General features: G+C 41.0%; 1 protein-coding gene across 1 annotated transcript in view; it reads left to right on the top strand.

Moving 5' to 3' along the window:
* Nucleotides 1–22,631, top strand: part of LOC131941261 (high affinity cAMP-specific and IBMX-insensitive 3',5'-cyclic phosphodiesterase 8B) — an 87,694-nt gene that overhangs the window by 28,418 nt on the left and 36,645 nt on the right. The window contains exons 6-7 of the mRNA XM_059300397.1: nt 9,623–9,790; nt 18,817–18,954. Coding sequence (XP_059156380.1) covers nt 9,623–9,790; nt 18,817–18,954 — 306 coding nt within the window. The remainder of the gene's footprint in view (nt 1–9,622; nt 9,791–18,816; nt 18,955–22,631) is intronic.

Here is a 22,631-nt window from a genome sequence, read left to right as displayed (position 1 = left end):
GCTTCTATGGATCAACATCATCCCACCCCCCCCCCCTTACACCCACCCCACCCCCCTTTACGTTATCTTAAAATACTTTACATGATTTTCAGACATTTTTAACCACATTTTGAACTCGAACATATAAATCGTACAACCTTATCCAGTCACTATTTGTTTTCAACATATCTCCTATTTTTCTTCTCTTCCCCCCCCCCCCCACCTCTCTCGTTTTCATCTTACTCCCTCTCTTTTTCTGTTTCTCTCTTTCTCTATTCCATCTATCTCCATATCTTTCTGCCTGTCCTTGTCCCTCTCATTCTAAGTTCACCAAGTAAATTAGGGAACCCAACATATTTCCTCCATATTCAACCCCCCACCCCCCCTATAATGAAAAAAAAAACACATTCATTTTCCCCACTCTCTCCTCACACGTCTTTCTTCCCACACACTGAATACCTCCCCCACATTATCTCACATCACCACACTCTGCCCATCTCTGTTTCCCACACACACAGATCCCATATTAACCCTCCCCTCCCCCACATTATCACACATCACCACACCCATCTTAATAAACCGGCCGCTCATGTCCTCTCCCTACACCACAGCCAGCTGAACCCCTACAACAGCTAACAGAAAGAGGAAGATATTTTCTTTACATCAAACATCATCATGGGAGACAATCTCCAAGATTTCGCAAACAAGAACGTGTGCGAGCACTTTCTGCAGGTTCTAATTAAGCTCTGTCTCTAATCAGGTGTGTTCAGACATTGATTAGGACAGGGGAGATATTGACGTCAGTGATTACGTTTTTTTATTTACCTGGAATATTTTTTTAGCCTTAATTACGTGTTTTGATGAGAGTTAGAATCTTAAAAGGGGAGTTAACTCGGCGTGAGCTGAGAATTCATGCCAAATTTGCGTGTGTTAAGGGAGGTAATCCATGGCGAGAAACCGTTGGTCTAAAATAGTCTAAAAGAAAGAAATAGTACATTTGCAAACCATATTTTACTTGCGTTTTTAGAAATACAAATGACTTCTTAACTTTGACTCCCATACTGCCCAGAGCCGCCGAGTCCCATATTTTTTTGCGCTCTTTAGTCATCACTTAGGCCCCAGAGTAATTTTTATCATCGTATCATCTGAAACTTTAAATAAAGCCATATGTTCGAGTTATAAGTTTCGAATGGTCATACTACTTACCTTTTATTCCTGAACTGTTTTTCCCATTACTATAACCCCCACCCTTGCTAAGACCTATATTGGGACCCATCAGCCTCATCAGAACCCGAACACTACTGGACCCTCAACCCTACACGACCTTGAACCCCTACCCCTGGAACCTGGTCTCAATAATTATAACAAGCTGGATTAAAACGTTGTAAGAACCCGGATCCCAATGATTTTAAGAAACTAGTTCTCAATCATTATAAGAACCTTTACCCCAATAATTATAAGAACTTAGACACCAATCATTATTAAAACCGGATCCCAATCATTATAAGAACCTAGACCCCAATCATTATAAGAACCTTTACCCCAATCATTATAAGAACCTAGACCCCAATCATTATAAGAACCTAGACCCCAATCATTATAAGAACATAGACCCCATTCATTATAAGAACATAGATCCCAATCATTATAAGAACCTAGACCCCAATCATTATAAGAACAGAGACCCCAATCATTATAAGAACATAGACCCCAATCATTATAAGAACATAGACCCCAATCATTATAAGAACATAGACCCCAATCATTATAAGAACATAGACCCCAATCATTATAAGAACATAGACCCCAATCATTATAAGAACATAGACCCCAATCATTATAAGAACATAGACCCCAATCATTATAAGAACATAGACCCCAATCATTATAAGAACATAGACCCCAATCATTATAAGAACATAGACCCAATCATTATTAAAACCGGACCCCAATAATGATTAGAGGCCAGATCCCAATTATTATTCTAACCCTGTACCAGGACTAACCCAACTCTCTGGTAGGTTTCGAACCCTTCGACCCACTAGTATAAAAAAAAACTCTGATACCTTCCAGAGTTTGAACCCCGATCTTCTAAGGTTTATACATCAGTACACGACCTTTGACCCCTAGGGCAAAACTTTTTGACCCTCGTCGCTGATTGGTCGAGGACAACAAAACCTCTAACCTGGCCAGGTAACGTCCGCCACAATAAGAGATTAGCTTGCCAGATACGAGTTGGACTCACCCTTGAAAATACCATAGACCACCGCGGCAAATATCATGGACCTCCCCCCCCCCCTCCCTATCAAACTCAGTGGACCCATCCATGAAAATATCGTCCACGCACCCCTAGACCCACCTCACAAATATAATATCTTTGACCCCCACAGCAAATATCGTGGATTCACCCCCCCCCCCCCCCACACACACACACACAAACACACCAATCAAACTTTGTGGTCCCACCCCTGAAAATATCGTCGACCCTCGGCGTCAAATATCGTTGACTGGTCACCCACCCCCTCCACCTTCTCCTCCCCCCCCCCCCCCCCCCTCGATGAAATATCGACGTGGTCCTGTTAAACCATAACACTTATACATAATTAATTATGTTTTTTTGTTTTAACGTTTCGCCTCCGGTGAGTTAAAAGTCGACGAATGTCGGTCTCTGGTCGAAGGCAAACGCGCAAGCAATCAGTTAACCTGCTTTTCCGCATTGATCACGGGATTTAATGAGAGTCATTAATCTAATTACCTGCGGAGTTTGTCTCTGCCTGACAAAAGTAACGTGTAGATCAGGTGGATTAAAGACTCTAGAATTAATCGGGTTATAGCGTATTAACGCTGAAGCTAACTGCAAGTGTGTGTTTAAATTTAAACGTAATCATAATAATTATCTGGGCTCTCGGTGTGGGAGGGCAGAGATGTGTGGGAAGAATGTGGGAAGAGTGTGGGAAGAGTGTGGGAAACTAAATACCGCTGGGTTTTTTTTTAAATAGGTGAGGGTCGAATATGGGGAACATGTTGAGCTCTATAATTTACTTCGACACGTTTAGGATAATCCTCGCATTCATCCTAAGCAAACTCTCTAATTTAGCCCTTAACTTTAAACCTCATGCTAATAAAAACCATAAGGTTAAATATTATGCCGAATCTTTTAAAATGCTGATTCTTCTGGCTCGGGTAGCGACCCCCAAATACAAATTCCGATCTGGAAAATATTTTACCGGAACTGTTTTTACATAAAATGGAACCCAATTAAAATGGGGAAGGGGGGGGTGCCCCGTTGAAAAATGAAAATATCTCGTGAAATAAGGACCACCCTAACATATATATATATATATATATATATATATATATATATATATATATATATATATATATATATATATATATATATATATATATATATATATATATATATATATATATATATATATATAATGCTAAGTATAGCTCACTATCGGTACGTGCTTTTAATAGTACGAGAGCAAGCATCTGTTTTACTTCGTTGATCCCCCCACCCCTCCCACCGCCCTTACACCAACTCAGAATAGCCCGGCAAATCGATGTCACACGAGCTAAGATGAAAAAAAAAACCTTCCCAATTCGCTTCAAGCCAAGTTCGATGACCTTTGACATTGATCAGTACGGCGGCCGACAACAACAACGTACGGCTAATGCGCAGATAGACTAGGTCCTGATGCAAGGACCGAAACCCCGCGGTCTGGGGGGGGGGGGGGGGGGAGTAAGAAAGTGTTCTAAGGACGAATCGTCGTGAGAACATTTGATTGGCTAGTAGAACAGTGGCTAGATTCGCCGGCTAAGTCCCGTGTAAGTAAATCGAAACCGTCATCAACAAATCCCTTGACGGGGAAACTGCGCAGTACTTTAGTAGCACGTCGCCTTCCAGATAGACAGAGGTTGCTAGTTAGTTCTAACGTTTATTTTATTTATTTTTTACTTTCAAGAAATTTTCAGAAAATTCGGGTTAGACTAGAGTTGTCTGGACAACAGTTTGCTTGCCTGATTGGAGACTTTGTGTTATAATGATCCGGTAATTGTTAAGAATCCAAGGGAGGGAACTGGATTAAAAGCAGTTACGTCCCTTAACAATTTTTACTATTTTACTGTTAGAAAGTACATACACGAATGGAAATAGGGGGTGGGGGGGGGGAAGACTTAACTACCCTTACCTTTAACCCCCTACCCATAGAGGTTGTTATTTTTTTTAATATAAATAAATATTATGCATGGCACGTGGTTTCACTAGTGTAGAGGTCAAAGTGCACCCGGCATGTGTGTTATGGGTGAAGGTCATTCGGATTAATTATCGCGTTAATAAATCTTAATAAACCTTAACGACTTACCTAACCCGAGCTTAACCCCGACACAAACGTCAGGGAACCAACACAAAGGGCCTTTACACGGCTGTTCCACGCTATTACCTTGATAAACATATTGATATCTGAGATGGTTGGCCGCTAATCCCTCTAAAAGTATAAACATCACCTCTAGGTTGTGTTTATCTTTCTTCCCGTCATAAACAAAATGTTGGTTTGCTTGAACAGCCACATATAAATTGGGTTGCGACTACGTTTAGAGCAGTGAAAAATTGAGAGAACGGCGGGGGGCCCTTAATTGTACAGCAACGCTTGTGGTTTTAGTTGGTGTTTTTTTTAAGCTGCACTCTACAATCGAGAGGTGAAAATTGAAAGAACGGCGGGGGGCCCTTAATTGTACAGCAACGCTTGTGGTTTTAGGTGGTGTTTTTTTAAGCTACACTCTACAATCGAGGGTATCAACCTGGGCAAGACTTAAACATGTTATCAGTTGTGGATCTTCAGCCTGATAGTTTAGGGGGTGGGGTTAAGGGGGTAGTCAGTGAATTACGTCATAGCGTTGTAGTTTTGTTGTTTACTGCATGTGTCTTTCTGTCATCACACCTGATCAAAGCATCACACCTAGCCTAAACCTTCATCACCTTCATCACCTGACCCCCCACCCCCCAATCACACACCGACACCTACTATATAATATTCCAATTCAAATGTAGGGACATCTATGTATCATCTTCCATCCCCCACCTGCCCAAGCAGCAAAAGTGTTACCCTCCCTTTAACACCCACCTCGCCCCTCGGTGTGTATGTATCTGATGAAACGATTCGACTATGGGATTACACTTACACTTTAGATTACATCTCGATATGTAACTGATGTAACGACTCGACTCTCGGATACAACTTAGATTACATCTCAACAACCGTACCTAACATCACAACACTAGAATCCTTGTATTCAAATCTTGCACTCTCCCGTTTCAAAGTTTAAATAAATCAATCCATCTTATTGATTCATTAAAAGATCGTTCCTGTTTATGCAGCTATCTTCACCTAGTGTTCAAAGAAAACAACAAAATATTTTTTTTCATCTTCTAGTCTAGAGTGTGTATATATCTTCACTGTATAAAGCGTTCAACGAATATATTTTTCAACGCATGTGTTTAGCAGTAGAGTAAGTGCGCACTGGTGTTGGCGCGGATGTAAACAAGTATATTAGTCAACACACCACGGCTTAGCTGTCTAGTCTACATGCCATACATCAGTTCTAGATCTCGCGCTCGGAAGAAAGGATACGATTTTCACAATCCAAGTCAGTTTTAAAATAGGATGCGAAACGTCTTTTTTTTTTTACCACGCATTGAACTCAAGATGATAAACGATGTTTGTTTTGTTTTTTAAAATTGCATAGACACAACGCCGACTTGAAGGAGACAGGTTTTGATGTGAATGCAACCTTACACAATCGGTGATTGACAGTGTTGTTTTATTTCGGGGAATTCGTGATGCTATTTATAGACGTGAGGATGTTCCCGTAATGTGGTGAATTGTGAATGTGTAAACATTGGATGTAGAACCGCTGACGAGTCGCTGTGACATCTCCGAGCGCTGTGTGCAGACGTGCAGTGTGTTGATGTATGCTGATACACGCTCTCATGTAAGGTCAAGGGTGTTGTTTTATGTTTGTGTGAGTTGAATTTAGGAAGCGTGCGGACATTGACGGGGGTAATAAGTTCAACAGCGTGGGTAGATCTGAATAGTGATCACCTGTCATAATGATAGTTGTTTTTTATATAACTCGCTTTTTAACTGTTCATCTGCTATCATTATGCCCCCCCCCCCCCCCCGCACACACACACACATCAATGTTTGAATTTTCATAGGATTGAATTAAAAGACCAGATTGGGACAACACCTATACCCCCCACCCCCATACTCATTGTGCACTACAGAATCCATCATATACCACAAATATCCAGTGGCGTAGCGAGGTCGGGTGTCACCCGGTGCGGCAATTAATGGTGTCACCCCCCAGAGGCGTAGCGACCCTTCCCGGGGACAAACTTTCAAATTTTCGATTTGCACCCCCACCCTCAAACTTTCGATTTGCACCCCCCCCCTCAAACTAACTTTCTATTTGCACCCCCCCCCCCCTCTACTTTGCTAGTTTTTGCCTTGGTGTCACCCCCCTAAATGGTGTCACCCGGTGCGGTCCGCACCCCCGCCCCCCCCCTCCCCCTCGCTAAGCCTCTGCATATATCAAGTTGGTTATCCAATATGGAAATATGGGGGACATTAAAAATCTATATATCACGTACAGGGTAGAGGACTGATTTGTCGTTTTGTAGTGTTTTATATACTTAGTTGTGTTATTTTTTAAATTATTCTTTTTGCAAAGCTTCTGCAATTTATAAAACTGATATATGTTCAATAGAACACGTATCCTATACGTTCTTCTAATAAACCCCAAAACACCGAGACTTAAAATTGTTTTTTAATGACCATGTACCAAACCTTTCCTCAGAACGATGCGCTTCACATTGTTATTTTTAGAAAACCTTTAGTTCAAACAAACTCCCATAGAACCTGACTGGCACTATAAGTACGTTCTAGAACTATTGACATGTCAGGTCTCTTAGCTCGCCTGTCGACAGCCTTTGTTTACTTTTAACCAAGCGATGCAGTCCATTCTTCGTCGTCATTCTCGTGCCGCCGATAGATCGATGGAATTAATCTCTGATCAGGGCCATCGTGTCGACAACAATCGTCCGATTGACAGGCAAATAGTGCAGGTTAGACCAATACAGCGCAGTTGTGTCATGTTTAGTTGGTGCTTGATGAAATATGTCAAGTTTATTTGGTATTTGATAAAATATGTCAAGTTTAGTTTTTTATAAAATATGTCAAGTTTAGTTGGTTCTTGATAAAATATGTCAAGTTTAGTAGGTACTTGATGAAATATGTCAAGTTTAGTTGGTTCTTGATAAAATAGGTCGAGTTTAGTTGGTTCTTGATAAAATATGTCAAGTTTAGTTGGTGCTTGATAAAATATGTCAAGTTTAGTTTAGTATGCGAAGTAAAGCTCTCGTGCTGTAATGGATTGCACAGTTGCTTACCTGAAAGTCTTGAGTTCGATTCCAGTCTCGATTATCTCGAGTAGGTGAAAGTTTTTTTGTGGTTTGACACACACACTTATACGTCTTTAAAAAAAAACTCCCTCTGGATTTAATGTATACAGGGTAAGGATGGATTATCGCCAACCTTATATCTAACCTACCCCAACAAAGCACTTTGAAAAGTATACAAATCTATCATTTATACGTCAGATATTCACGTGCATGTAATTGTGTATTCTAAACGTGGCACTGCTGACTTGTAATGATATACCAGGATACATGACCGAGGGTGGAGTACTATATGATCTGTTTCACGTGAAGATTGTTCTCGCGATAATCGCTCTACTCTAGCGCTGGACTGCTTTGTTGGGCTGAGAATATAATCGTGCAGATACTAGATCTGATATGCAGATATGTGACTGGTGCTTAGGCTGTTAACAAACGTCAATAGTGGCGACAAATATCATATTTTGTGACGTGGTTGTTGACGAACGTCGCGGTTGTTGACAAATATCGTGGTTGTTGAAGAATATCGGGGTGGTGATAAATATCTTATTTTGAGTCAAATGTCGTATTTGCTAACGAATATCGTTGCGGTTACGAATATAATAGTTTGTAACGAATGCTATATTTTTGTTGAATGTCATATTTTATGACTAATGTCATACTTATTGACGAATATCATGGCTAGTGACGCATGGTATATTTGTTCACAAATTTGATCGCTGGAAATGTGCGGGTGGTTATAATGAGATTCTGTTGGCACTAAAGTGGAGTTCTAATTTCATGTCTGTTTTCTAAAAATAACTTAGCGAAACAATGTGACATTTAGTTAATGTTAAAGTATTTTCTTTTAAAGATTCCAAAAAATGCTTTGTTTTCTTATATTTATTTATTTGAGTAGCTTTCGTCTAAAATAATAAATTTGACATTTAGTTTTCTGTATTGTCAAAAATACAAAAATACTGTTTTTATTATTTTAATTTTTTTTTTAATTTTTTTTTTTTTTTTTTTTTTTGAAAATTAAAAAAAAATAATACGAGGGAGATGTTTCTTTGTTCGTACGTCACTCCAAGGTATTGAATTTTTTTCTCGTTGTCGATGACGTCATTCAGGTAACAGGATTCCTCCCGCTGCCGCCACAGGTGTGGTACCAGAAGAGCAGGCACGTGGCACAATGATTGGCAGACGTTGTCTTGTCCTGGAGTACACGCTTACCGGCAATACGTTTTTATCTTGGCGATCGTCTGCAATTTCTCGTCCCGCGAAATTCGACCGAATTTATTTCGGTTTGAACGGTGTGAAATGAAATTGTGACACGATCGTATGTGGCATTCGACTCGGTTGATATTCTACACCTAAATATATATTTTTTAATGTAGAAATAATTAGTTCTGTAAATAGAATAACATTTTCGTAAATGTTTTTTTTTTTCAATCTTCTAGCACGCAATTCAGTATTTTAAATAAATATTTGTTGGATAGATCGAATAAAATAAAAATGTAGTTTTGATGTTTAACTACATTGACGTTGCTTTTTTACCCTTTGTTACAAACCTTTGGTCGATTGGGGTGAGATTAAATAGTTGACCAGATGGATTGTTGGAAGTTGAAGTAGAGTTCATCTGTTTCTCCTATCAAAGTATGAAGGGGTACAGTCAGGTACCAGTCAGAACTAGGTGGACTCAGGGACGTCCTACAGTCAGGTACTAATAAAGGCTGGGTTGTCTCAGGGACGTTTTACAGTCAGGTACCAGTCAGAACTGGGTGGACTCTGAACGTTCTAGGGTCAGGAACACATCAGAGCTGAGCGAACTCAGGGACATCCTACAGTCAGAACTGGGTGGACTCTGGGACGTTCTACAGTCATGAACGAGTTTTAGATCCAGGAACATACAATCTAACAATTCCATTGAATTGATTATGTTTTGAAAGTAAGACCAAAATTATTCTTAGACGTCTTGTTATATTTGTGTTAAAATTACTTCCCAGAGCTGTAGATAAAGTAATGTATTGAATGGTAACTAGACTAGCAATACATTAGTAACTCCCTTGCAAGCTGGAGATGGACAAACTTGCTTGTATAGTCTGAGATAGAAACTGTATTTGATTTCATCTCCACAGAGGTACCAAGAAAACTTGCTTGTATTGTCTGAGATAGAAACTGTATTTGATTTCATCTCCACAGAGGTACCAAGAAAACAGCAGCCTATCCGCCTGTATCAACGAACTCCAGACGCTGGAGGTGGGGGAGGTGAGGGCCAACCTGAAGCTACAGGCCTGTAACGGGCTGTTTATGGCCATGGAGAATATAGGGGAGGCGGTGGAGATCACAAGCAGTGAGCATGAGATACAGGTGAGTTGAGGGGAGTGACAGGTGGTGTCAGGGCAGGTGGTGTCAGGGCAGGTGATGTCAGGGCAGGTGATGTCAGGGCAGGTGGGTAGAGGGTGTCTGACAGGTGGGGTGTCTGACAGGTGGGGTGTCTGACAGGTGGTCTCAGGGCAGGTGGTGTCAGGGCAGGTGGTGTCAGGGGAGGTGGTGTCAGGGCAGGTGGTGTCAGGGCAGGTGGTGTCAGGGCAGGTGGTGTCAGGGCAGGTGGTGTCTCAGGCAAGGTGGTGTCAGTACAGGTGAGATGAGGGTGGAGACAGGTGGTGTAAGTACAGGTGGTGTTTCAGGGCAGGTGGTGTCAGGGCAGGTGGGTAGAGGGGGTCTGACAGGTGGTGTCAGCATCGGTGAGTTGAGGGTGTAACAGGGCAGGTTAAAAGGTTGTGTCTGACAGGTGAAGTAAGTACAGGTGGTGTCTCAGGGCATGGTAGGTGGTGTCAATACAGGTGTTATGGCGGTATCACTACAGAAATCTTGTCAAATAGTCATCAAGCGAAACACGTACTCTGAATGCCACCTCCACCGTCTCCTACTCCATGCATGAAAAACCTTACACAGTCCAGCTGTTATATCCAACTTCCTGGTCTGTATCCCCGTGCTAAAATCCGGGTCCAGTTTCATCCAGGTTTAACTGCCTGTGCAGATGCTACGTATACACCTTTCCCAGAACCCACCTGCGCGCACCTTCCGTGACGTCACCTGATGTACTCTAGGTGACAAAATGGAGACAGCCCGTGTCACGTCTCTGTGTCCGTGACGGTGTGACGGATCAGTCACGCTTGGTTCCACACGGGAGGAGACGGCGCCGCGGAACTTTGATTTCACGGCGAGATTAGATAACTCTGTGTGGGATTCGAGTTATCCCCCGTGGTGGGGTGACAATGGGAATGGCGTGGTGGCATTGAACAGCTTTGTGGCAGTCTGTAGTTATGTCATAAGAAAAGGGGGAGAGGAGGAGGGTGGGGGACGGTCGGATCTGGAGTAAATGTGTTCGCTGTTAAGTCGCGTACGTTTGGCGTCTGCTGCTCATTCAGGTACCACGGGGTAAAATAACTAACCCCCCGGTGGCATCGCGATTGGGGATAGGGGAGAGCGTGGGTGGGGTGGGGGGGAGGGGGGGGTTGTAGATTCCTGACTGGATCGACTAGTAATGGCGAGCGTGGGAGGGGGGGGGGGGAAGGGTCCGATCTTCAAATTGTATTTGTGAATGTCAATTCTAGCTATAACTAGAATACCCGTCATCCGTTGGATAACTGTGGGTTTCGGGGGTCATCCATCAAAAAACATCACGTCTGTCACTCAGAGGCATAGCGACCCTTCCCGGCGCCCGGGGACAAAGTTTTCGATTTGAACCCCCCCCCCCCTCAAACTTTTGATGTGCACCCCCCCCCCCCCCCCCCCACTCAAACTTTCGATTTGAACCCCCCTCAACCTATCAATTTATTTTTCCAAACCATTTTGGCGCCGCAACATATGTCCCCCCCCCCCTTCCCCCCTTCCCCCCTCCACCTCCCCACCCCCCCCTTCCCCCCCCCCCCCGCCTCCCCTCCCCACCCCCCGCCTCCCCTCCCCACCCCCCGCCTCCCCTCCCCACCCCCCGCCTCCCCTCCCCACCCCCCGCCTCCCCTCCCCTACCGTCCCCCCCCCCTCCTCGGTACGCTACTGCAGTGTCACTTATCGTCACAAAAAACAGACCCCACATTCAAATATATGTTTTTTATCTTTTAAAAACACCGAAAACACCGATTTCGGACTATCCCTTCATAAACTGACGTCACAGGTGACCTACTCAACTCTACTTCACCTGCCCAGTGTCCTGCCAAGTCTCAGACAACATGTTTTTATCGTTTAAAAAACAATTCCAGCCGAGCATGTATCTGACCACACTATCCTTTCATATGCTTAGGACAAAGAAACAGATGAACTCTACTTCACCTGCCCTGTATCTTGCCAAGTTCAGATAGGCAACGTTATCATTCACATCTAAAAAAAAAAAAATTGAAAAAAAAAATTTCATTGACATATTGGTCTAGAACCCGTGCCTCCTGCATGAGAGCTGACTACGCTACCATTTTAGCTATTTACTCGTGACGACACAAGTGAATTTTTATACTATACTATGTGTCTCCTTATGCAACTTGATTTACGCGTATAGATTCTAGATCTAGATCTAAAAATAAGTCTAGTAGTACTAACTTTCAAATTAAATTTTATCTTAAATAAGCCAAACAAAGATTTATATAAAATAATTAAGGCCTGAAATAGATTCTAGATGTAGAATTTACATTGAATCTAGTGACCTACATCTAGGCTAGATCTAGATCTAGGCTAGATTCATAAATTTCCTTCGATAGCTGATCTTTAGATCTAGAGAAATTTATCGTAAAACTAAATGAAAAAGACAGTTGAAAATTGATATAAGTGTTGGAACGTAATAAATACAGCAAACGGACGTATTGTTAAAGTTATGACCGACAGAAAATTAGATTTAGAACGCGTTAAACTTTTGAATGGGAACACAATTTTCTTCAATAGACGCCGCCATTTTATTGTACTAAAGAGTAAACAAAAACCTGTGACGTCACTATTCCCACAAAGTTTAGTCAAGGTTTTAACATTTAAAAAAAAAATGGGTTATTCTGCGTAGGAATAAATCAATTAATTAATTAACGTCTTTAAATAAATTTGTGATCAACAGTCTGTCTGCATTAAAAAATTATTCTCTACCTGCATACCATTTTACAGCTTTCCAGATAGAGTCGAACATATCACAATTTTCGATCAGGCAAACAAATAAATATTCAAACATGTAAACAAAGTTGAGTTTTAGTAGTATACTAGAATACCCGTCATCCGTTGGATAACTGTGGGTTTCGGGGGTCATCCATCAAAAAACATCACGTCTGTCACTCAGAGGCATAGCGACCCTTCCCGGCGCCCGGGGACAAAGTTTTCGATTTGAACCCCCCCCCCTCAAACTTTTGATGTGCACCCCCCCCCCCCACTCAAACTTTCGATTTGAACCCCCCTCAACCTATCAATTTATTTTTCCAAACCATTTTGGCGCCCCAACATATGTCCCCCCCCCCCCTTCCCCCCTCCACCTCCCCACCCCCCGCCTCCCCTTCCCCCCCCCCCGCCTCCCCTCCCCACCCCCCGCCTCCCCTCCCCTACCGTCCCCCCCCCCTCCTCGGTACGCTACTGCAGTGTCACTTATCGTCACAAAAAACAGACCCCACATTCAAATATATGTTTTTTATCTTTTAAAAACACCGAAAACACCGATTTCGGACTATCCCTTCATAAACTGACGTCACAGGTGACCTACTCAACTCTACTTCACCTGCCCAGTGTCCTGCCAAGTCTCAGACAACATGTTTTTATCGTTTAAAAAACAATTCCAGCCGAGCATGTATCTGACCACACTATCCTTTCATATGCTTAGGACAAAGAAACAGATGAACTCTACTTCACCTGCCCTGTATCTTGCCAAGTTCAGATAGGCAACGTTATCATTCACATCTAAAAAAAAAAATTGAAAAAAAAAATGTCATTGACATATTGGTCTAGAACCCGTGCCTCCTGCATGAGAGCTGACTACGCTACCATTTTAGCTATTTACTCGTGACGTCACAAGTGAATTTTTATACTATACTATGTGTCTCCTTATGCAACTTGATTTACGCGTATAGATTCTAGATCTAGATCTAAAAATAAGTCTAGTAGTACTAACTTTCAAATTAAATTTTATCTTAAATAAGCCAAACAAAGATTTATATAAAATAATTAAGGCCTGAAATAGATTCTAGATGTAGAATTTACATTGAATCTAGTGACCTACATCTAGGCTAGATCTAGATCTAGGCTAGATTCATAAATTTCCTTCGATAGCTGATCTTTAGATCTAGAGAAATTTATCGTAAAACTAAATGAAAAAGACAGTTGAAAATTGATATAAGTGTTGGAACGTAATAAATACAGCAAAAGGACGTATTGTTTAAGTTATAGCCGGCAGAAAATTAGCTTTGTAACGCGTGAAACTTTTGAATGGGCCACAAAGTCTATGATGGGGTCCGCCATTTTTATTGTACCAAAAATGTAAACACATCAAGGGACGTCACTATCCCCACAAAGTTTATTCAAAGTATTAACATTTTTAAAAAAATACGGTTAATTTAACTATGAATAAATCAATAAATTAATTAACGTCTTTAAATAAATTTGTGATTAACAGTCTGTCTTAAAACAAAAATTATTCTCTACCTACATACTATTTTACAGCTTTCCAGATAGAGTGGAACATATCACAATAGTCAATCAGGCAAACAAACAAATAAATATTCAAACATGTAAACAAACTTGACTTTTAGTAGTATACTAGAATACCCGTCATCCGTTGGATAACTGTGGGTTTCGGGGGTCATCCATCAAAAAACACCACGTCTGTCACTCAGAGGCATAGCGACCCTTCCCGGCGCCCGGGGACAAAGTTTTCGATTTGAACCCCCCCCCCCCCTCAAACTTTTGATGTGCAATTCCCCCCCCCCCCCCACTCAAACTTTCGATTTGAACCCCCCTCAACCTATCAATTTATTTTTCCAAACCATTTTGGCGCCCCAACATATGTCCCCCCCCCTTCCCCCCTCCACCTCCCCACCCCCGCCTCCCCTCCCCCCCCCGCCTCCCCTCCCCACCCCCCGCCTCCCCTCCCCTACCGTCCCCCCCCCCTCCTCGGTACGCTACTGCAGTGTCACTTATCGTCACAAAAAACAGACCCCACATTCAAATATATGTTTTTTATCTTTTAAAAACACCGAAAACACCGATTTCGGACTATCCCTTCATAAACTGACGTCACAGGTGACCTACTCAACTCTACTTCACCTGCCCAGTGTCCTGCCAAGTCTCAGACAACATGTTTTTATCGTTTAAAAAACAATTCCAGCCGAGCATGTATCTGACCACACTATCCTTTCATATGCTTAGGACAAAGAAACAGATGAACTCTACTTCACCTGCCCTGTATCTTGCCAAGTTCAGATAGGCAACGTTATCATTCACATCTAAAAAAAAAAATTGAAAAAAAAAATGTCATTGACATATTGGTCTAGAACCCGTGCCTCCTGCATGAGAGCTGACTACGCTACCATTTTAGCTATTTACTCGTGACGTCACAAGTGAATTTTTATACTATACTATGTGTCTCCTTATGCAACTTGATTTACGCGTATAGATTCTAGATCTAGATCTAAAAATAAGTCTAGTAGTACTAACTTTCAAATTAAATTTTATCTTAAATAAGCCAAACAAAGATTTATATAAAATAATTAAGGCCTGAAATAGATTCTAGATGTAGAATTTACATTGAATCTAGTGACCTACATCTAGGCTAGATCTAGATCTAGGCTAGATTCATAAATTTCCTTCGATAGCTGATCTTTAGATCTAGAGAAATTTATCGTAAAACTAAATGAAAAAGACAGTTGAAAATTGATATAAGTGTTGGAACGTAATAAATACAGCAAAAGGACGTATTGTTTAAGTTATAGCCGGCAGAAAATTAGCTTTGTAACGCGTTAAACTTTTGAATGGGCCACAAAGTCTATGATGGGGTCCGCCATTTTTATTGTACCAAAAATGTAAACACATCAAGGGACGTCACTATCCCCACAAAGTTTATTCAAAGTATTAACATTTTTAAAAAAATACGGTTAATTTAACTATGAATAAATCAATAAATTAATTAACGTCTTTAAATAAATTTGTGATTAACAGTCTGTCTTAAAACAAAAATTATTCTCTACCTACATACTATTTTACAGCTTTCCAGATAGAGTGGAACATATCACAATAGTCAATCAGGCAAACAAACAAATAAATATTCAAACATGTAAACAAACTTGACTTTTAGTAGTATACTAGAATACCCGTCATCCGTTGGATAACTGTGGGTTTCGGGGGTCATCCATCAAAAAACACCACGTCTGTCACTCAGAGGCATAGCGACCCTTCCCGGCGCCCGGGGACAAAGTTTTCGATTTGAACCCCCCCCCCTCAAACTTTTGATGTGCAATTCCCCCCCCCCCCCCCCCACTCAAACTTTCGATTTGAACCCCCCTCAACCTATCAATTTATTTTTCCAAACCATTTTGGCGCCCCAACATATGTCCCCCCCCTTCCCCCCTCCACCTCCCCACCCCCGCCTCCCCTCCCCCCCCCCGCCTCCCCTCCCCACCCCCCGCCTCCCCTCCCCTACCGTCCCCCCCCCTCCTCGGTACGCTACTGCAGTGTCACTTATCGTCACAAAAAACAGACCCCACATTCAAATATATGTTTTTTATCTTTTAAAAACACCGAAAACACCGATTTCGGACTATCCCTTCATAAACTGACGTCACAGGTGACCTACTCAACTCTACTTCACCTGCCCAGTGTCCTGCCAAGTCTCAGACAACATGTTTTTATCGTTTAAAAAACAATTCCAGCCGAGCATGTATCTGACCACACTATCCTTTCATATGCTTAGGACAAAGAAACAGATGAACTCTACTTCACCTGCCCTGTATCTTGCCAAGTTCAGATAGGCAACGTTATCATTCACATCTAAAAAAAAAAATTGAAAAAAAAAATGTCATTGACATATTGGTCTAGAACCCGTGCCTCCTGCATGAGAGCTGACTACGCTACCATTTTAGCTATTTACTCGTGACGTCACAAGTGAATTTTTATACTATACTATGTGTCTCCTTATGCAACTTGATTTACGCGTATAGATTCTAGATCTAGATCTAAAAATAAGTCTAGTAGTACTAACTTTCAAATTAAATTTTATCTTAAATAAGCCAAACAAAGATTTATATAAAATAATTAAGGCCTGAAATAGATTCTAGATGTAGAATTTACATTGAATCTAGTGACCTACATCTAGGCTAGATCTAGATCTAGGCTAGATTCATAAATTTCCTTCGATAGCTGATCTTTAGATCTAGAGAAATTTATCGTAAAACTAAATGAAAAAGACAGTTGAAAATTGATATAAGTGTTGGAACGTAATAAATACAGCAAAAGGACGTATTGTTTAAGTTATAGCCGGCAGAAAATTAGCTTTGTAACGCGTTAAACTTTTGAATGGGCCACAAAGTCTATGATGGGGTCCGCCATTTTTATTGTACCAAAAATGTAAACACATCAAGGGACGTCACTATCCCCACAAAGTTTATTCAAAGTATTAACATTTTTAAAAAAATACGGTTAATTTAACTATGAATAAATCAATAAATTAATTAACGTCTTTAAATAAATTTGTGATCAACAGTCTGTCTGCATTAAAAAATTATTCTCTACCTGCATACTATTTTACAGCTTTCCAGATAGAGTCGAACATATCACAATAGTCAATCAGGCAAACAAACAAATAAATATTCAAACATGTAAACAAACTTGACTTTTAGTAGTATATAGATAGATAGATAGATTTAGATTGAGTGGTAGTTAGTAAGTTCTCTTTGTAAATTTCACGAGACAGACGAGGGAAGGGGGGGGGTGATACCGTTTATAGAAAATACCAGTCGCTTCTACGTTTCGGCAATCTTTTGTTTGGATGTTTCGTTTGATTCCACTTACAACCGATGTCAGGATATTCATTAATTTTTAATTAATTCAGCTAAAGACTACCTAGTTCTGTTACGTCAGTATCATGGTACGATAGTAATCACGTTTGTGGTTTGCTCTAGTTAGCACCCATTGGGTCACGTTGTCCTTTGTCCAGACACGTTGATCGCTCTGAGGTCTCTATCTATAACATATGTATTTTCAATGTCAGGCTTGCCAAATGTAATCTACATCCAACTTTAGTACCGGTACTTATAAAAGCTGAACAAGCCTCAATATAGATCAGCATTATATCACCTTCTCTCAGTACAAGGAAGTTGCAAACCTTAACACTGAAGTAAAAAAAAATTAAAATATACAAATAAAAATTGTATTTTATAAGCATACAATAAAGATGCCTTTTGATACTGACTAGACCTCTAAGTTCAGCACCACAATAGCACCTTGTTAAACCTAAGTTTGTGACTTTGTGACTTGCTAAATAAAAATGTAAAACATCTCTAAACTCCTGTACCGCAAATAATGTCGTGTCTATTCATTGAGATTTTGGATTCATTCGAGCGTGGAGAGTCGATGCTGGGATGAAAGGGTTCAGTGTTTGTCACCATCCAGCTGGATTAATACATCCTCGTCTTCCGAGGTTTCCCAGAATCCAATGGGGAAATATCCCAGACCGGACCTGACCCCTAGCGTCACCGTGACCTTTGTCGATACACCCATTCACCAATACACCATTTCTATGAGAAACAGCTGCAGTGTATTGAAACACGTAGGCGCCTGTATCGGACTGTTAACGTTATTTTCTCACGACTTCCAATTCTTATATTTATGAATTTGAAACAACTAATTTGGATAAATAATAACACGTGCAAGGTTTTAAAATTATCTAAAAGTACATCTTTACTTCTATTCACAAATTTCGTTAAATGTGTTTCTGTGACTTTTTTTCCGGTAAGTTGTTTTTTTTTTATTAATTATTTTTGTTACTTTTCTTAGTAAAACCGGTGACTTTATTTCCGTGATATTTTTTCGTACGTCTTTTTTTTTCCGCTCGCCGAATTCGCCATGGGATTGTTCCCCCCCCCCGCCCCCCCCCCCCCCCCCCCCCCCCCCCCATTGTACACCCCATGCAACTCCAATGCGAAGAAATCAAACGACTGCCCTTGTTGTTGTTGTGTTGTGCAAAATGCAAATGAGATTTAAGTATAATTAGTTTAATTAAAATTTGTTAAAACACAAAACTTTCTACTTTTTAAAAAAAAAAAGCGTTACTAAATTGGGCGCTAATGACGTTCCAAAATCACGAACCGTAAACAAAAGTCCCGCTTGTTTTAAGGGGAGACCACTCTAAAAATAAACTTCTCAAACCCCCAACCTATTTTCAGTTTGTGAACCACGCCTACGAGAGGTTGTGCGGGTACACGAGTGAAGATATCCTGGGCCGAGACTCCAACGAGCTTTTCAGATGTGATAAAAACAGGGAGACCATCGAGTCGATCAACGGACATATGAAGAAGGGCAAGGTAAGAGTTGTTGTTCCTGCTGTGTTGTTTGTGTGTGATAAACCCGCGTCTGATAGCGCAGTGTGCTCAGTAGTTACACATGTATTTGCTTACACTGACGCCGGGACTTAGCCGAGCGTATAATGAAGCCTTCGCTCCATTCACAGTACAATCGTTACATTGCTGTGGATACATGATTACATATACATCACAAATGTTATATAATCAATCAATCTATATATTCACCCAAACTGTCAAGACCTATCGCCTAGCAATAAGAAAACGACAATATATTTAAGCCTATATTATCATAACAAGCATTGTTAATTAACATCGTTTTAATAGTATTCTAACTTTGTTTACAACATACACTAATTATTTGCGTGTATTATACTACAACTTTAATCAATGAAATGAATATTTTGTTTCGGTTTAAGTTATTCTTTATTCCAAGATTTAAGGTACCTAGTGTCGACCTCCGGAATAGAGCTCTCTAGCCAATTGAAACAAAATAGTTATTCGCGATGTGACGATGAATGGAATAGTTTACTAAAACAGAAAAAAACTGAATTCGCCTACAAATGTTACTTGGAAGCGACAGTGGCGTAGCATTTGGTAGGACGGTTAGGGCGCTATTCCTCATTATTGGGTGGTTGTTCATAAACGGTTCCAAGTTTTTTTGGTTAATTTTTTAAATTTAAGTTAAAAAAAAATATTTAAAACAAACTGACAGAAATTAATTTCTAACATTCTTTCTCCTTACCCTTCTGTCATACTCACACAATACCAAACCTCTTCCCTTTCTGTAGTGGTACGTTTTGTGTGCACCGTCCCCGTCTTGGTTGGCATTGTTTTGTTTTTTAAGTAGGTGTGGGGTGTACGAAGGTGCAAGAATTCCTGAAAAGCGACCGTTGGTTTGATATATTTTTTTTTAAATATGAATGTCATGTTAACAATAAACACTATCTGTGGTTCGTCTTTCCTCATTTATTACACACTCTTAGTGTGTGTGTTTATATGTGTATATGTGTGTGTGTATGTGTGTGTGTGTGTTTGTGTGTAATTTATGCCTGACTTCTTGAAGTCCCTGATCGACTTTAGTACATATCAAATGACTCGCATGTTATACAAATTAACACCGATCAATGATTACTGACGTCATAGCAATCACGTGCAGAGATAGGATCGAGGCTCATGAATCAAAAGAAGTGCCAGAAAGTAGTCCGGCACGAGCTAGACATTATCTCGCCCACTTCGCGCTGTCGTAACGTAAGACAAGAATGCTTACGTCGTGACCTTTGTCCTTTTAATGGGTGACACGGTGACGTCAATACCGACTTCATTACCGAACAAGCTAGTCGGCTACAAAGCAGATCGTCGTATTCAAATCGAACAGAGATTAAAAAAGAAAGAAAAAAATTAAAATCGATTTTCTGTTCGTGTTAAGAAATAATTTTTCCTCTCCAAAGTTGTATTTATATTTCAGTAATTCCTTTTCAGCGATGAATACAACCCTACGTCGCGTTAAAAAAAATAATTACGCGGTCTATTAGTCGTTTGTTAAAGAATTATTAATCTAATGAAGGATCTTTTGAAACCTAACAGTACACCTATACCACGTGGTTTGTTTTCCAGACAGCGCCACCCAGCGGTTAAAGGGGTGCTCGTATATCTTAATTAAAAACGGAATTTGTCGTTAAAATGCGCACGCAATTTACGTTAGTGGTTTGTTCTGTAATTCCTATTTACTTCAAAACATTTTTGTGCGTTTAAGACTTCTAAAAATAGAAGCAATACAGCGTGCCATTCTTTCATGTTAGAAAGGGGGGATCTTTTATTTGGGAGGGGGTAGCTTAACTATCTTAGTTAATTAACTAAATCGACCGGGGGCTACTTTATTACCGGTGGTAATTGATTGATGGTAGGGTGACTTTGACAACTGATAGTCCAGCAACAACTGACAGTCCAGTAACAACTGACATAACAACTGACAGTCCAGCAACAACTGACAGTCCAGTAACAACTGACAGTCCAGTAACAACTGAAAGTCCAGTAACAACTGACAGTACAGTAACAACTGACAGTCCAGTAACAACTGACAGTCCAGTAACAACTGACAGTCCAGTAACAACTGACAGTCCAGTAACAACTGACAGTCCAGTGGTCTAGTAACAACTGACAGTCCAGCAACAACTGACAGTCCAGTAACAACTGACAGTCCAGTAACAACTGACAGTCCAGTAACAACTGACAGTCCAGTGGTCCAGTAACAACTGATAGTCCAGTAACAACTGACAGTCCAGTAACAACTGACAGTCCAGTGGTCCAGCAACAACTGACAGTCCAGTGGTCCAGCAACAACTGACAGTCCAGTAACAACTGACAGTCCAGTAACAACTGACAGTCCAGTAACAACTGACAGTCCAGTAACAACTGACAGTCCAGTAACAACTGACAGTCCAGTAACAACTGACAGTCCAGTGGTCCAGTAACAACTGACAGTCCAGTAACAACTGACAGTCCAGTAACAACTGACAGTCCAGTAACAACTGACAGTCCAGTGGTCCAGTAACAACTGACAGTCCAGTAACAACTGACAGTCCAGTAACAACTGACAGCCCAGTAACAACTGACAGTCCAGTGGTCTAGCAACAACTGACAGTCCAGTAACAACTGACAGTCCAGTAACAACTGACAGTCCAGTGGTCCAGTAACAACTGACAGTCCAGTAACAACTGACAGTCCAGTAACAACTGACAGTCCAGTAACAACTGACAGTCCAGTAACAACTGACAGTCCAGTGGTCTAGCAACAACTGACAGTCCAGTAACAACTGACAGCCCAGTAACAACTGACAGTCCAGTGGTCTAGCAACAACTGACAGTCCAGTAACAACTGACAGTCCAGTAACAACTGACAGTCCAGTGTTCCAGTAACAACTGACAGTCCAGTAACAACTGACAGTCCAGTAACAACTGACAGTCCAGTAACAACTGACAGTCCAGTAACAACTGACAGTCCAGTAACAACTGACAGTCCAGTAATAACTGACTGTCCAGTAACAACTGACAGTCCAGCAACAACTGACAGTCCAGTAACAACTGACGGTCCAGTAACAACTGACAGTCCAGTGGTCCAGCAACAACTGACAGTCCAGTAACAACTGACAGTCCAGTAACAACTGACAGTCCAGTAACAACTGACAGTCCAGTAACAACTGACAGTCCAGTAACAACTGACAGTCCAGTAACAACTGACAGTCCAGTAACAACTGACAGTCCAGTAACAACTGACTGTCCAGTAACAACTGACAATCCAGTAACAACTGACAGTCCAGCAACAACTGACAGTCCAGTAACAACTGACAGTCCAGTGGTCCAGCAACAACTGACAGTCCAGCAACAACTGACCATGGGCGAACTAATATAGCCCCTGAGTGACGTAACTAACTGACCGTATGCTATCTGTATTGACTGGCCCATGGTAAACCTGACTATAGGCTGACCTAACCTTACCGACCCTAGGCTAATTTAGCTATGTTACCAAGGTTAATCTAACCAAACTGACCCTTGGCTAATTTAGCTAACACGAGGTTAACCTAACCTAACTGAACCTAGGCTAAATTAACCTGAATGACCCTGGGCTAACCTAATCTAATTGACCCTGGGCTAACCTAACCTAACCGAACCTAGGCTAAA

This window comes from Physella acuta, unplaced genomic scaffold, assembly GCF_028476545.2.
Source record: "Physella acuta isolate Inbredline_101_S28 unplaced genomic scaffold, ASM2847654v3 ptg000354l, whole genome shotgun sequence".
Taxonomy (NCBI): domain Eukaryota; kingdom Metazoa; phylum Mollusca; class Gastropoda; family Physidae; genus Physella; species Physella acuta.
This window is presented reverse-complemented; position numbering and strand designations above follow the sequence as displayed.